The 16,794-nt window shown below is 40.1% G+C and overlaps 2 protein-coding genes and 1 long non-coding RNA gene across 3 annotated transcripts; 1 reads left to right on the forward strand and 2 right to left on the reverse strand.

Moving 5' to 3' along the window:
- Positions 1-10,009: 10,009 nt before the first annotated feature.
- On the reverse strand, positions 10,010-12,019 carry bloc1s3 (biogenesis of lysosomal organelles complex-1, subunit 3). The gene is made up of 5 exons (XM_034604654.1): positions 11,927-12,019; positions 11,641-11,756; positions 11,308-11,488; positions 10,739-10,839; positions 10,010-10,436 (listed from the first exon to the last, which is right to left on the reverse strand). The coding sequence occupies exons 2-5, from the start codon at positions 11,752-11,754 to the stop codon at positions 10,254-10,256; spliced, it is 579 nt and encodes a 192-aa protein (XP_034460545.1). The 5' UTR covers positions 11,755-11,756; positions 11,927-12,019; the 3' UTR covers positions 10,010-10,253.
- Positions 12,020-12,167: 148 nt separating this feature from the next.
- On the forward strand, positions 12,168-14,891 carry trappc6bl (trafficking protein particle complex 6b-like). Its single transcript, XM_034604655.1, has 7 exons — positions 12,168-12,338; positions 12,646-12,743; positions 13,230-13,297; positions 13,376-13,493; positions 13,953-14,036; positions 14,209-14,302; positions 14,504-14,891. Exons 2-7 carry the CDS (start codon positions 12,648-12,650, stop codon positions 14,533-14,535), a joined length of 492 nt encoding a protein of 163 aa, XP_034460546.1. The 5' UTR covers positions 12,168-12,338; positions 12,646-12,647; the 3' UTR covers positions 14,536-14,891.
- Positions 14,856-15,260, reverse strand: LOC117772994. Its single transcript, XR_004615860.1, has 2 exons — positions 15,176-15,260; positions 14,856-15,052 (listed from the first exon to the last, which is right to left on the reverse strand). It is a non-coding gene; the product is annotated as an uncharacterized LOC117772994 (long non-coding RNA).
- Between the last annotated feature and the right edge of the window lie 1,534 nt (positions 15,261-16,794).

Genomic DNA, 16,794 nt, shown 5'->3' on the forward strand with positions numbered 1-16,794 from the left:
CTAACTCGCCGCACCTACGGTAACAGCAGCTGTACCGATCAGGGGCTTCCAGTGATCGTAGCGTACACACATGTATATTATCTTTTAGCTAAGCACACCCTGATTCATTGTTTGGGGGTTATGTATTTCCTAGGGGGTTTTCTGTGCCTAATAATCTAATGTTTTTCCAATACTAGTGGGAAAAGAAGGTGATGAGAGGATTTGAAGGTAAATCCAGTGAGTTTAAGATAAGAAGTGTAATTTATTACAGAAATACACGTCACAAAATTGTGTTTTTTATGTGGAAATCTTTTGTCCCACACTGTTTTTGAATATGCAGCACTCGCTCATTCACATGTTTACTTGAGCTTCTATCGCTACAATCGCGAGTTAACCAAACTAAGTGATGTAAAGACTGCCATCTTTTTTTGTAAATCTGTTATTTCTACGTGTTTACGGACATTGGAAACACCCAGCCATGAAACTGGATGGTGCTGATGTTTCAGCAGCTCTGCACATCTGCAAAGATCCCTCCGAGGGCGGTTGGTGCCACAGATTAACGCTGTATTTTCTCTTATCATGTTTCTCTGATTGGATCTGCACAGAGCAGCAGCAGAGAGGGGAAAGCATGGAACTGAGGCGGTGTCGCACAAATCAGGATGGTGCACTGTTGCAGCACAATACAAAGGGATGCAACAGTAGCAGAGAAATCTCAGAGAACCGGTGTGGATTGTCTGGAAAAAGAGGACATAAAACCTCCCTACAAGGCCTCGCCATCTGTCTCGAACACACAAAAGACTCCCCGGGATTGGGTTGCAACGTTCCCGCCGGAGCAGCATATCACTATGGATATGACGTTAGGTTTAAGCGCTGCGTCTCTAACGGAGGAGCAAACCTAAACGCAGCTGACAAGCGAGCAGGAGGGATTGGCCTGAATCTCCACTTCATCCTCGTCATTCTCTTCTCCACCAACAAGCTGACGCCGGAGAAGACATAGTACTGAGAGGACCCACGCAAGTCTCTGCCGTCATTTCACAAAGCACATTACTTTTATATATAATGTCAATGCACCCGTACCCGTGAAAAGGACGTCATACACTCATCGGTCAGAGGTTCTGGGAAAGACTCACCAACAAGGACGACAGGAACAACTTCTTTTCTATGATGAATGACCAGCACCTCTGACTGCTCTCTTACCCTATACTGTAATTTAACATGTTGGCTTGTGTGAGTAAGTACTTTTGATAATCATTGCATATTAGGATTCCTTGTTACATTGTGTATGATGTTAGTTTTAGAAACAGTTTATCAATGAGTGTTTTGTCCGAATAAGCTTGGAAGCCACAGCCACATGTTTGGGATGAAAACAACAAATATCAATGTTTTTATACGGGCAATAGGTGCTGACAAGTAATTCCATGGCCATATCTACAGAATGCTGGAGGAACACGTGACCACAGTTTCCCAATTAGCTTCCATTAGGAATTATTAGACGATAGGATCTGAAACCGCCACGAACCAGGATGAGTCTAAATATTTCAATTACCAGGAATTCAGTTGCCTTAGTACTCTCTCTTTCTCATTTGCTCTTTCACACTCACACAAGTTTCTGTACTTGAGACACATTTGCTTCTAACCATACCCACAACCTGGCAAATGTTGTGGTAGTAGCCTAATTTGGATGCCAGCAATACAGTGCTGTTGCTGCTGGAACCAGTGGTCTGAGCTCTGATGATGATAATATATATCATCATATTATATATGATATACTATAATGATAACTGTATAAATAATAATGATAATACCAGAGATAAAAGACCAATAATAGCCGGGCACCTCGAAGTAAATTCAGGAATATACCGTCCAAAAAAAGAAATAAAGACTTTGACTTTATTAAACCCAAATTGTAACAAACTTAGTTCATTTACTTAGACCAGTTCTAACCCAGTTTATAGAACTGAAAGCCAAAATGTCCTCACCCTATAGACCTTAAACTCACATTGGTCCTCACAAAGATAGAAACACACACACACACACTCACACTCTCTCTAGCTTCATGAGTTTAGTTTCACACCATCTCTCAGCGCCCATCAGGACGGGTCGACAGCCAGCTCGCCGAGATCGATGTGACTTGCACATTTACTTCCTGTCAAATCCGATAATAGCACGGTGGAGTTTGTTGAGCTGAATCCATTTTAAGTGTGCACCAGAGCACAGCATATACGAGCCACCTTTGGTTGGCTAGACAGCCGCTGTCAGACTGTGACACCCGAAGCCACAGCTGTGCACATGTGAACACTTGTGAACATACTTTATATTTTGGTCAACACTTCGCTAAAGGTTCACTTGATGTTAGCAAACAAACAAAATGAACGCTCAACGTTTTAGCTCAGGTTTATGACTGGAAATGTTTTACGGCACTGCTTTCTAATAAGGCTCCCTTTAAGATTTATGAGATGGTATACAATGGTTTTTATTAATATAACATTTACTATTGCTTTACGAGCCATTAATAAGAGCAAAGTGTGACTGATGGTATTTGGCTGGTGAGAAAATGAATAATAACACGTATTTTATCCAAATAGATTCCAGCTAAACTTATCTTTAAAATCTTCTAATTGATTTATAAAGCATTAGTAAAGGATTTATTAACCATTGCTATAACAGTCAGTTATTTCTTAAACCTTTTTTAAAGGGTGCATTACTTGAAAATGATACCAGTAAAGGGCCAATGGTAAAACTAATATTTTTAGACTGAAACAACCGAAAGACATTTATTTTCTGCCAACAAGAACACTTTTTTAATCTCTTTTTAAATGTTCTTACAAACTAAAATGGTTAGATTGTATATTGAGCCAACATTTTTAATGTACTTGAAAAAGAAAATAAGAAAAAATAAATAAATGTAGATTTATATTCTTCTGTAGCCTTGGTCAATGAGGGACCTTCATCATATCAGCAATCAGCATTATTGATGATATTTGATAATAGTTCAATAAGCTGTCTTATCGTGTGTTCTGCATGCAGTTCAAGTTTTTGGTAAAGAACACTACAGGGACACATCCACACAGATTGATGAGAGGAGAGAGCCTACAGGGTGAGTCCTGCCATCTGCTGTCCCAACAGACATCCAGCCATCTCCTTAATACGACACACACACGCATGCACGCACACACACACACGCATGCACACACGGACTTAACACTTTTCAAATCTGCCACTCAGCATCAACATTCAGAGTTTTAGATTGTTTCATATTTATTTGATGCCTTTTTGTGTGTGTTATTTGTGGAAACCATTTTTACTGCCAGAGAATAAGCAGAGTACACCTGAGACTCCCATCCACTGCCCCAGGTATGAACTGTGAACACAAAACCCTGACAACAAGTGAACAAAGCTCCAAATGTTCATTATAAGACTTGATTTTCAAAATCTGGCTGAGGAAGCCACAGCGACTGTGATACACATCCTCATGTTTTTTCATGATCGGTGAGCTGAATTGATTTTTAGCCTGAGAGGGCACGCTGGACACAGACCGTCACTTTTCATTTAACACAGAGTCCTTTCCAGAGCAGAAAGGAACAGTGATTCAAACAACTGCCAGGTGTCAGAAAGCCTCAGACACGATCCATTCACCGGAGGTCTGTGTGACGGGCTGATGATTTACTGCCTAACATTCCAGGACAGGAGCTGCTGCTGCTGCTGCACCAAACTGTAGATTTGAAAGAGGGAAAGTCCAGAATAATTACCACACTGATAATGTGTGTTTCTATTAGCAGGTAATAAAGTTATCTTGTCAGAGCAGAGAACCTACATCCTTGAGATTTGTGTACGAGTATTACATTCATTGCTGACAAAGCTGATAGAGAAACAAAGAGTAGCCATGGAACAAAAACTGTGAGATTCTGTGTACTTTCCATGTAATGATTATATATAATGTATAGTTGTAGTAATGACAATAAAAATGAAAAAAAAACCCACCATGTGCAGAATTTCGTTTTTTCTTCCTCCTGTTACATCTGTTTGGGCAAAAACTCTAACAGTCAGTACGACAATCTCTAGCTCTATTGCTTGTTTCAGTATTCTACATTATCTCTCCAACTGCACAGATACACATGAACTCTTGATTTTCAGGAAAATTGAGACTGAGAAAAAAACGATTTCTCTCTAAATCTGTTGTAACCCTGATTAGCAGAGATAACTGGATTTCAATCCAAAAATCTGAATCTGAAGAAAATCCAAAGCTTCTCTTGTTGTAATTCTGATGAATTCATTTTTATTGTAAGATATTTGCCCACTAGCTGACATGTGCTGACATGGCAACCAGAAGGTCGGCGGCACGAATCTCAGCCCATGCCAAAGTGTCCTTGGGCAAGATGCTGAACCCCCGAATGGCCCCTCGTAGATGTTGAATGCACTGATTGGAAGTCGCTTAGGATGAAAGCGTCAGCTAAATGACACGTAATGTAATTTAATACACCAAGGTTTTACTTTGGGTTTTAACACGCTGCCCTACTGGAAACCCACGAGTCCTTTCAGGTGACAGGAAACTGAAGCTGTGCCTTCATCCACATTCTGTTTCTTTATTCAGGCGGAGCCACTGAAATGGGTTGGAATAACTAAATTAAGACTAAAATCTTGTCTACTTGTGTATTCATAGCTTCACTCTTTATCAGCGGGATGCAAGCGGAGTGTGTGCGGCTGCTGCTGCTCCCTCCAGCTCCTCTGAGGGCGTTCCCTCCTGTTCACTCTTCCTGTTTGTCAGTGGGATGCATCCTAGTTTCCAACATTGTCTTGAACGCTCTAACCATATATGAAAACAAGGTTATCACCCACAGAGCACTTTTTAAGTACAGCGTATAGTTGCTCTGGCAGACCTGTGCTGTTGGGTGCAGCCATGTTCACCCAGTCAGATAAACTAACAGTGCGTCCTCAGGCGTCCCATGAGACAGCCACTGACCTGGCTAATATGGGTGGTTGCCCTCTGCACACACACACACACACACACACACACACACACACACACACACACACACACACACACACACACACACACACACACACACACACACACACACACACAAACCAGCCTATAGTCTCTTGGATACTGCAGCTACTGTCAACCACTTAATCTATAGTGTGATTAAATAATCCAGTGTGGCTTTCTTCTCTTCGTGCTCTCCCTTACCCTCTGCACTCTCTCCGCTGCGAGCATCAACACTCCCTCCTCGCTGCCTTGGTCCGTTGTTTGCTATGTTCCTATTTTAGTCTTTAGTAAGTTTGCCAGCTCAAGCATGAACTCCCCATCCCAGGCTCGGAGCCTCGAGCCACTGTCAGTGGAACAAGGAAAGATGTTTCATGTAAACAGTAATATATTGTCCTACTTGCCTGTTGAGTGTAACAATCCCCTCACAAGTGCAACCAGGCTTGAAGGAAAATACCCACTGAGTCACACCGTTTTTGCTCATGCGACTTCGGTTGCACCTATGTTCAATGCACAAGCTACAGTGTGTCTGCAAAGCTCAAATTCATTGACATCAGGGTCCTGCTGAGAGAAATCAGGAAGTGAGGTCTCATGTCAGCGTATCAGCTTAGCTCGTCAGCACCAACCCACCTTTTATCACGAGCCTTGTCAGCACACAATTCACAGGTAAGAGATTGTAAAGTGAGCAATATTAGAGTTGACTGAATTGTTAGGTTATAAAAAATAAAGCAAAAAACAATGTTAATATTCTTGTTAAGGACGATATTATGAATGCTGTTCAGATATATACATGTACACCATTTTATATATGTGCCTATACACAGTGAATATAACAGTGTAGAATGATTCATTTTGTAATAAATAAATCTGAAGTAATTGACGGTTAAAACAGTAATTTGATCGTTAAAATGTATTTTCATTTATATAAAAACTGGAAATCCGGTCAGAAACATTAACAAAATGTAAATCAGTTATATTGCTCTTATGGTTTTGACTTTATAAGAATGAAAATATGGTCTGGCAACTTTACATTTATGTGCTATTAATAATAATACTACATTGTACTGCTGCATTTTTTCCATTTGGTTATGTTATTAACTCTGCCAGGGAGGTTATGTCTTCATTGCTGTATATTTTTTTCTTTGTTTGGCTTTTAGCAGGATTACGCAAAAACGACTAAACCAAAATTTATTGAAATTTGGTGTGAGTTAGGGGTATGGACCAATGCCTTTCGAGTGCCCCTCTAGTTTGTTTACGGGTTTATTTGCAACAAAGGTTGTTTTTTTAAATTTTTAGATTGTTAATTTTTCAGGGAACAATCCACAAATCCTAATTTTAAAAAATCTGTAATATTTAGTCAGGTGATATTAATGTGTGTACAATTTGTCACAGATCCAAATTAATATCTAAAGCCAGCAGATTTAAATATTTTTCACAGGGGTGGTTGTCTTTTGTCAGCCATATAATAATGTTATTTCTAGTCAAATATATGTTGCATTGGTTTTCATGTACATGTGTCATTCCAGTTTTACCTCAACGTCTTGATAATCGAGAGTGACGAGCAGGGTAAGAAGACGTGACAATCACCATCATCACCACTGACATTGTTGTTCTTTATCAATGTGTTTTCAGTGTTTGCCCTTATTACAAATTACTCATCACTCATGCAGCCCTCAAAGCCGGGAGCTCAGTCAGCACAGCTGGGTCTTCAAGATGCACACGCACACACTTAAAAGACAAATAATAAGATATCTGGGGATGTGAGAAATGCCTCTTAAGCTTCAAAACTAGTCACTAAAATGAAGATGGCTGTTCCTTTGTTCCTCGGGGGTCTCATTATACTCATGCTATCTGCATCTCATGAGACTCTGATCACTTCTGTTGCCCCCTCTATGATCCACCACCTCTGTTCAGGTCAGGGTCGAAGAGCATCTACATACATGCTGTTCTTACTCCATTGATTTTGAACATTTGAGTCCGTTTGAAAACATGAGAGAAAGAGGGAAGATAATCAGACAGACAAGAAACAATGACAAAACATAATAAATAATATATGCACACAGTTGCCAGTTTAATATGTACAATTACCTGAAACTCATGCCGTGGGATAAAGTAGTCCTGCAAATTCATTAAGGTTATGATGTTTTTTTGTTGTTGCTGAAACTGATTTGAAGAGGTGTTTCAGAAGATGCAACAATATCTGCAGAGATCTGTCATCACAGGATGCACTTTGCAGCAAAGTATAGTCATCGAAACAGTAAATGATTACTGAGAGCAGCACTTATATATTTAACCTTTTTATCAGATTACACAACACTTCTTGCAGTTAATCATTCGTCTTTATTCCTGGACCTAAAGCCTTCCCTCCACCAAGAAGGTTGTGCTTTTATGTGTGTGTGTGTGTGTGTGTGTGTGTGTGTGTGTTTGTTTGTTAGCTGGATTAAGCAATAACTACTGGATGGCTTATCACAAAACTCATGGCTCAGGGAAGAATCCATTACATTTTGGTGTGGATGCGAATCAGGGGGAAGATCCAAGAATTTCCTTTCACTTTCTTTAAGATTGTGAGATCGGGCACTTCCCAACATTTTCATTGATTTCTCAGAGAGAAATTCATGGAGCTTGATGAAAAAATTCTGACCTGTTTAAGGGACTAATATTTATGAGTGTGAGCTATTTGGTACAGATCCAAATAAAAATCTGGAAAGTGAATTTAAATGGTTTGATAAGGAGACTGTTGGGTGTTTGCAATGTACTGAGAGCCATTCTAGTCTCTAACTGAGTCAATCTATCACTTGCATGGAGGAAATCAGTGGTATCAGATGACAAATGACCTGAAGGAGCTTTTCTAGTCCGTGACCCTAACTAACACTTCACCTCTGCCCCTCAGCGTCGTCTATAACGATGCCTCAGTGTGTTTAATCAAAGCTGTCCAATGGCAAGAGCTCTGCCCCTCCGCCTTCTTTAAACATGATGGACGTGAATCTGAATCACACATTTTGAGCTGAACAATTAAAAGTGATGTAAAAGGTAAAGCTAATGTCTCTTCCTTCATCTCCATTACAGACTTTCAAGTTGTCTCTATGCACACCTTCAAGAGCACGAATCGCATCCATCACACTTAAAGACACAGCAATAATCAGACACACAGATAAACACACACACACACACACACACACACACACACACACACACACACACACACACACACACACACAAACAAATGAGGGCACTAGTGATGTATTTGAGGCCTTATCAGTACCTTGGTAACATTACCCAGCGGACACACACAGAGGCAGTTAAAAAACAGCTATAGATGACCCCACACAGAAATAGTGGCTGGGCAGCTGAGCAGCTTCGTGGCCCTATATTACAGTCTGGGCCATTAGACGCAGAGCCAAACAACACAGCATGCCTTTATTCCCTCATTTATCACAGACCTGTGGGTTTACAAAGCTCAGAGAGAAGAGGATACAGAAGACTTAAAAAAAGAAACCAGTTCCAGTGGTGCCTGACAGCCATCATCCCTCTGAATATTTGGATCCATTTGTTTTGGGACTGGACGGGATAACGGCTGAAGTTGATTTTACTGAGCTCTGAGGGAGTTTGAAGAGTGAGAAATGGAGCCTGTTGTGCCAGTAAAAGTGAGGGGAAAGAGAAACAGCCAGGAGGTAAATTTCTGAAACAAACTTATTCAGCTCATCAGAAGAAATATCCCTTTTCATCACTCTATTGTCACCGTATGACTTTACAAGACAGGGAGAATGGAGTTAAATAGACTTTCACTATCATGTGTCATGTGTCATGTGTCATAAGCAAATTTAACATAACTTTTTAATTCCATTAAACTTAAAATGTATATGCTGTGTGTGGGATATACAATGTATGTACATATGGACCTTAATGGAAATAATAGTCAAATAATTATGGGGAAAAAGTTATACATAACTTCTTTACACACAATGAGTGTAAAGATGATATTAATATTACTACAAGTGATGGAATGGAGAAAATTACAGAGGATACCAGCAATTATATGTTTTGTGTATCAATGGCGCCATCAGGTGGCTGAAACATGTCAAGACACTAAATTGAATCTAATAATTCCTGCTCTGAGTTTATGACTCTGAACAATATGAATGATATGCTCTTTTATATGCTCTCTTTTAGTCGGCTGATGCTGTTTGTGCTCTTCCTGAAGAATGCAAGTTAGACACCGACCACGTGCTTAGCATTGTGGGTATTGTGGCCTTGGTTCTCAACCTGCTGATAGTGGTGTTGATGTATGTCTACACGCTTGTTTGACGTGTCCACCCAAAGATTATAAGGTGGATTTATGGCATTGGATAAATGAAAGGACAGATGGAAAGACGGGAGACAGGCGGGTGCTTTGAACACAGCAGTGTGTTTTGGTAACACAACGTCACAATTCAATGACACTCATATTCAGTCATTATTTGTAAATTGTCTCTACAATATTACTGTTTGCTTATTTACAGCTTCAGTCAGCTTCGAAAAATATATGTTCACATTGTAAAATCATTTATTGGAAACTGCGAAATCACCGATTGTTATTTTTCATACCATGTGTATTCATTTTCAGCTTGTTTTTTCAAATTTGTGTTTTTTGAAAATAACTTCATATTTATAACAAATAATATTGAAACAAGAAAACTGTTCAATCTTCTCCAATTTTACTTTGATTCAAAGCCACGTCAACAAACAATCAGGGCAAAATGTCAATTTATATTAATATGTTACCTTATTATACAATTTTAATGAACAAAGGGAAACAAATATCACACAAGAAACATGTGGGACCAGAAAACATCAAAGATAGGAAATGATATGCCACATAAAAAAATCTGTCTCATTGGTTTAAGATACTTGAGATGTTCTGCTGTATGAATATTTACAAAGTACTGCAGGGAAATGTGATATTATCAATAAATACCAATGTGAAATGTAAACAAAAATGTGCTGGAAGAGACATGCACAACAGCAGATGACATGTATACGTGTTTGTTTTTCTTGCTTGACTCTTACTCTTCACAGAAATATCCCCAGAACTCCAGACACAGGATCAGACATTATATGACAGATCAAGGCATACAGTAAATGACTGACTGAGTATGTGACTGTTAAATATATGTACTGTATATTGATATGCATAAGCTGTGTTTGTACATGTTTTTTCTTACTGCTTGCGTTCTAGTCTCTGATATTCTCTGAACATATATCCACAATGATGTTGAACTATGTTTTCAAAGGATTTTTTTGATTTCTCTCTTTAAGGAACAGGTGCAGCACAATTATTTGGAATGATGTTAATGTCAGGCAGAATTTGACAGCTTGTGATGATGTCAATCTTCTCGGACACGGCCTTCAGGTCGTCCAGAATTAATCTGATGCTGTGAGAAGCGTTGATGATGGCCCCCTGCGATGTGTTCAGCTGAGCGGTCGCACTGCGCACCTTCACAAAAAGCAGTCAAACAAAAGGAAACACTAAACTATGGTAAAGGCAATGATTGTTTGCAATTGACAGGACTTAAACCTGCTAAATTTAAGTCTATAAGACAATAATTTATTCATTCTCATATTTCTAACCCCTCTGCTAATAAAGACACACAGTTTGTTTGCCTGCAAGTATCTGGTATACATGTCCACTTACACTTGTACGTATCTAAGGCCTTATGGTGCCTTGTTTTATGGTACTTAGAAAATATATATACAGTATATAATGAAAAGCGTTCTTAGTCAAACACATCGTCATACCTCTCTGGTGGCACTGCTATAAACCTGCCGAACTGTCTGTGACACGTTGTGATACAGCCGACTGTTAGACTCCTGCAGCTTCTGTTGTAAGAGTGTGTCGCCTGGAAATGAACAGATTGGCAGGTCAGAGAAATAACTGAAACTTAACTTGTCCTCCATCGATTCACTTATACAGTCGATCGAAACCAAAATATTGTTGAGATTTCATGAAAAATGTATTTATTATTGGTTGAAAAGTGATAATCGTTCATCACATTTATCACCACAATGTATGATCCTAAGCAGGGCTACTCAGATTGTATTTACTTTCTGTATTTAAAGATGTTAGTACAGTGTGTACAGACAATTGGGGGCTTCCTGTAAACAGATAATCTAAACAACTTTTTCAGAGCTCTCAGCTGCTTCTTAAACTCATCTGTTTTAATCAGTAAATGCAGCTGGATCGATAAATTCATACATCCAGAGGATCTATTCACTGAGGAAGACTGTGAGATGGAAGACATTCCTGTCACACAGGAAGTTTCATCATTGGAGTAGCTACTGTTATAAATATGACTGGTATTCCTCACCATGTGGCCTGTGTGTGGGGCTGGGTCTATCCTCCACAATGGACTGTATGTCAGGATGATCTCTGACCACAATGAGAGGAGGCAGGTCTCTCCTGAGAACCTGAGCGCTCTCCTGGATCACTGCAGAGGCTCGGCCCACCGCCTCCTCCTCACTGTCTGTTTCTGACGCCTCCCCTGGAACCTGACAGCATTCAACATCACAGAAACAACCAACTGGGGATTCAGAGGACGAGTGGGTGGAGACATGGTCTGATGTTCATAACAACAACAACACACACACACACACACACACAACACACAACACACAACACACACAACACACACAACACACACCTTGGCCCCGGCTGAGGCAGTTTGTGGAGCAGGCAGGGAAGTGATGTAGACTTCATCATCAGAGTCTGTCTCAGACGCTTCACCCTGCACCACGATCTGGTACCTGCTGGACATGACTGCACACAAACACACACACACACGCACTCTGAAAACTGGCTAAATAACCATGAAACGACTCTTAGACATGCGACACACAATGTTTCCCTGAACTCGGAGATAAACTATGAATTTCACATGTTAGCTAAACGCTCAATGTTAAAATATTCAATGAAACACATCATCAAACCTTCTCAGTGAAGTCAAGAACACACAAATCACATGAGCAACAAGGAAGTGGCTTGTTTAGAACGGTCACATGACAAGTGACGTATCACACCGCGATTGGAGGACAAGCATCTGGAGTGTGTTCGTAATATCACCCGGCGTACCTTAGGCAGACACTGCGTCACCCACTTCATTTGTGGCGTCTACTTAAGCTCAATAAGTTGTATTAGTTGATATATAAATTCTCTGTCCGACATTAGTTATTGTTGGGAAAGAAGAAGACAAACACTGGGAGCCTTTTCCTCTCCATTTCATGGGCTGACTCCCGCTAACACCGCCTGCGCGAATTCAGTGGGGCGTCCTGACGTCAATATCGAGTGCAGTCTAGGAAGAGGGCTGTTATTTACTTCGTGCCTCCTTCAGTAATTTGACAGGTACAATAGCTTTACTCGTTCATTCTGTTGTATTTAATAACACTAACTAGCAGGGAGGTTTGAATGTGTGTATTGTTTTCTCAGTTCAGCTCATACGACATAGAAACAGATACAAAACTGTTTAAACGGCCCGGACGATGTCGCTAGCTAACCGCACTAGCTACCTGGTGCTAACTGTGTAGCTAATGCTAAGCTGCGGTAAAATGGGTCTAACAACCATAATGTGATGTTGTGTATCACCGCTAGCTGTGTTAACTGAACCTGTTGTGTGTGTGTCCGTGTACTGACGCGTGTGTGTGTCCGTCAGGGATGACGGACGAGGCCCTGTTTGAATTTCTCCACTTGGAGATCGTGTCCCATGTTTACAAGGAGCAGCAAGCCAGTAATGGAGGGATGGACAACAAGGTGCGTTCAGTCCCTCATCGTGGTCATACTTAATAAACACGAGAACCCACAGCAGTGTTCACAGTGTCGCCTTTCACAGCAGACAACACACACACACGTTCATATGATTCTACCATCAGGTTCCTACACTTGCACTCAACTCATCACTAACAACCCTCTGCACATCTGTTTTACTTCCTGTTTGAACTTTATTTTGGAAAAAGTGCAACAACTGATACACACACGGTGCAATAACTTTACAAACACATGTGCAATAACTATTCACACACACTCCGTCCAGATAGATTTGTTACCTCATTTGCCACGAATGTCACACTGCACCTTCGGATGTATACAGTTATTTATTATATTAAACTATTGCACTGCTGAGCTGAGCGGTTTCTTCTTGTCCGACACCTTTCCTCATATTGTTGACCCAGTGTTAACTTGCATAATATGACAAATAAAACTTGAAACTAAACCAAATGGATTTCTAACTCTCTCCAGGACAGAGCTGTCTGCGTCTCTGTCCTCGAAGGCATGGGCTTCAGGGTGGGACAAGGACTCATTGAGAGGTAGGCGAGCACGAACACACATGCATGTGCCTGTGTGACGTCCATCCTCATCTATGTTTAAATGTATGTTCTGTCCAGGTTGACCAGAGACTCTCCCAGCTTCAAGGATGAGCTGGATATAATGAAGTTCATCTGTAAAGACTTCTGGACAAAGGTGTTCAGGAGGCAGATTGACAACCTCCGAACAAACCATCAGGTAAAACGAGACAAACTAATGCTATTTCTAACACACACATACCACACTTTAGTTTGTGTGCAGAGTGTTGAAATCTACAGATGTTTCTTAAGCTGCTGGGATTTCTGGCCTCAGATAATAAGAAGTTGGATCCCATTTTGAAAACACAGATTATTGTTTAAGACAGATCATTAAAGCAAAGAGCTCACAGTACAGTCACATAAGGTCATAGATTGTTCCTGGAGTTTTCTGGTATACTAATAGAAGTTATGTTTGCATCAAGTGTTACTCGTGAAAAAGCATTGTGTGTATCGTTGAGGTTTAAACAAATATTGAGTGCATTTAGAACTAGAGATCAATAGATTTTGAAGTCCACTTAAAAGTTAGAATAAATATTGCCGTTAAATTAAGCACTGAAACATAAATGCACGTTCAGTGTTTGTTAAAACCTCTGTATACCTTTTGTATTTTCCACCACAGGGTACCTATGTTCTACAGGACAACAAGTTTGCTCTTCTGACTCAGTTCTCCAATGGAAAACAGTATCTGGATCAGGCTCCTAAGGTCAGTATCCACCCTCTACCTCTTTCTCACAAGCACTCACAAAGCAACCTTTCTACTCAGTCGGAGAAAACTGCCACATCAGACGTAGGCTTTGTTGTTTCATATACAACCAAATGAGTCCAAATCTGTTGCAGTAGCTTAGGTTCATTTCTCTGTGTGTATTTTCTCTCAGTATCTCGCTTTTTCGTGTGGCATGGTGAGAGGAGCTCTATCTAACATTGGTCTGGACAGTGTGGTGACAGCTGAGGTCTCTGTCATGCCGTCCTGTAAGTACTGACAGTATTTGATTCTCTTTACCATTGAAAAGTGTGTGACACCACATGCTCACTGGCCTCCAATAGCAGCCAAACTGCTGTTATTCATGTGAGGTATCATTAAGCAGTGTACGCAACCACTTGAAGTTTGGATTGGTCTGTTTTTTAAGGTCCAAACAAACAGTTAATCTCTCCTTCACGTTGTCTTTCCAGGTAAGTTCCAGGTGGTGATCCAGAAGTTGTGACCTGATCCTCTTTGCCACCGTGGTGCAGATGAACAGGCCCCTGTGGGGTTCTGTTAATCCTAAAGAGGGATAGCTGTTCGTGTCCTCCCACCGAGCAGGCCAACCACAGAGGGAATCAAACACCACCCTGGTTTACACAGCTGGGGACGAGCCAGGGTTTTGCTGATAACCTGTTACCCCTGACAGAGCAAACAGCATCGGCCAGAGCTTATCTCTTACTTGTGGTTGTCTGATAAATATTTGTTTTATTCCTTTTGCTTCTTGTTTTCGATGAATGGTTACTTTCCACTCTAACTAAATATTCACCTGTTAAAAAACACAACTGTCAGTGTTTTTAATGTGAATGTATTGTTCATGAAAAGGTAACTTAATACTCTCTGTAATATGTTGCAATGTTGATCTGAGAAATAATTGGAAATAAAAAATAAAAAAAAGAAGGATAAGACAGAGATCTAGATGATACATGCATATTATCAACTGCCAGACCATTTTTATTTAGCATCCATCCAAATAAAAGCTACTGAGCATTTGAAAATGATTTCACCTGACACATCAGATTTCTTATTCAGCTCTTGTTTCGCTGTAACAGCACCTGGTGCTTTGTTCTGCCTTGTAGCAGATTCTTGGCAGTTATTTAAACTTCAGCTCAGTTATGTTATATAATTAGATGTGATAACAATTTCTAGACCCGGCCTTTGTATAAACAAAACTGGAATGACCGCTGCTTAGTAAGCATCACTCTCGTCCTCTGTAGTGTTTTCTAAAGCCGACCACTCAAACTGGGTCTGGAGGTTTTTATTTTGTACCCAGGTGTACATGTTTTGTCTTTTGTACAGTATTGATATGTAAACATATCGTCATGTTTTTTTCTTTTTTCAACACCTAAAAGAGCAAGACTATGTGATGTTTGTTTTATTTATTTTATTTCTCGTATCTAAACATTTTTGGCCGAATAATGTTGAGACGAGAATACTACAACAACGAGGTCTGTCAAACAAGCAGAGACAACTCGATGAACACAACAATAAAGAAACTCACCTCTGGTTGAAGTAGTTGCCTCTTTGTGCCACTAGAGGGACACATCAAGCTGTAGTTTGATCTTTCTGATGTTCTCTCAGTGTTTGTGTGGGAGAAAGAAGAACCCATGTTTGAACAAACTTGCTAAACTTCCATAAAAACACCCCCAGAAAATTAGCATCACAGTTTATTACATTAAATCTTCAAATATTTGTCACTGATATAATAAATCAGATAACACAATATGTGCTCATGAATCTTTTTTCCCCCCTTTCATTTGTGAGTTTAAACCAGAACTAAGATCATGGAATGAGAACCTCTGTGATGATTTCAATTTAAAGAACAGAAAAATGCTCATTGAGGGGTTTAATTGTAAATGGATGCGTTACCTTTTGTCATGGCTCCTCTGCATAACAACACATTTCACAGTGTACACTAGTCACAGAGGTTCAAACTCCCATCATCCCCGCTTAGAATATTAATATTCCTCTCATGTTTTTGATCCACATCATGAGCTCGGTATTAAGAGGCTCTGCTGTACGTGAGTGAGCTGCACTTAAAGGTTTTGTTCCAGCAGGTTTAGCTCCACGTTGGCATTCACAACGAGCTCAACAAGCTTCAGTCAGAAGCATACTCGCATTTTGTGAAATATTTTACACTTCAACCCTCTGGATGTTTTGGTATGGCACGCCACAATTAATGGTGGTGCTCACTTTGCTTGTATCTTTGCTTTGATAACGTTTCCCTGACTGTGTTCTATCATTCCCCTGAAATCAGTCTAATCATTTTACACAAAAAAGGTTTTGAACCATTAAATGTTCTCTCAGTGTGGGTCTTACCCAGGCTTCGGCCCAAAACAGTGCTGTGGATGCTATTTTCCATATTTACTACTACTGTCACTACTGTCAGTATGAGACACAACTTGAAAGTATGTATTTTCCCATTTAAGGAAAATCCAGACTATTTTTCCTATTACTTTATATATTGGTAGGAAAAAAACATACTCAGTAGCCAAATCAATTTAGGTTACCACATGTACATGTATATGGGAGGTGAAGTCGAGGCAGAAGCGCTTAAATCTGGACACACGCTTCCTGCTTGAAGCACATTAAATGACACAAAGGCAGCTATCACAGAAAGCTTGATCAACATTTCACAGTTAAATTTTACAATTTGTTTTCATAGAGCATCAGTTGATTAAATCTGTGCTACCATTTCTACTATTAATCGGCCGGTTTAAAA

Source organism: Hippoglossus hippoglossus, chromosome 13 (genome assembly GCF_009819705.1).
Source record: "Hippoglossus hippoglossus isolate fHipHip1 chromosome 13, fHipHip1.pri, whole genome shotgun sequence".
NCBI classification, from domain to species: domain Eukaryota; kingdom Metazoa; phylum Chordata; class Actinopteri; order Pleuronectiformes; family Pleuronectidae; genus Hippoglossus; species Hippoglossus hippoglossus.

Bases quoted from the DNA above. Each gene is read 5' to 3' on its own strand.
- bloc1s3 (XM_034604654.1), bottom strand. From the start codon at position 11,754: ATGTCCAGCAGGTACCAGATCGTGGTGCAGGGTGAAGCGTCTGAGACA. The intron at 10,840-11,307 runs GTGAGGAATACC...GTTCATTTCCAG, and splicing joins CCCCACACACAGGCCACATG to GCGACACACTCTTACAACAG. The intron at 10,437-10,738 runs GTATGACGATGT...CTTTTTGTGAAG, and splicing joins ATAGCAGTGCCACCAGAGAG to GTGCGCAGTGCGACCGCTCA.
- trappc6bl (XM_034604655.1), top strand. From the start codon at position 12,648: ATGACGGACGAGGCCCTGTTTGAATTTCTCCACTTGGAGATCGTGTCC. The intron at 13,298-13,375 runs GTAGGCGAGCAC...TGTTCTGTCCAG, and splicing joins GGACAAGGACTCATTGAGAG to GTTGACCAGAGACTCTCCCA. The intron at 14,037-14,208 runs GTCAGTATCCAC...ATTTTCTCTCAG, and splicing joins ATCTGGATCAGGCTCCTAAG to TATCTCGCTTTTTCGTGTGG.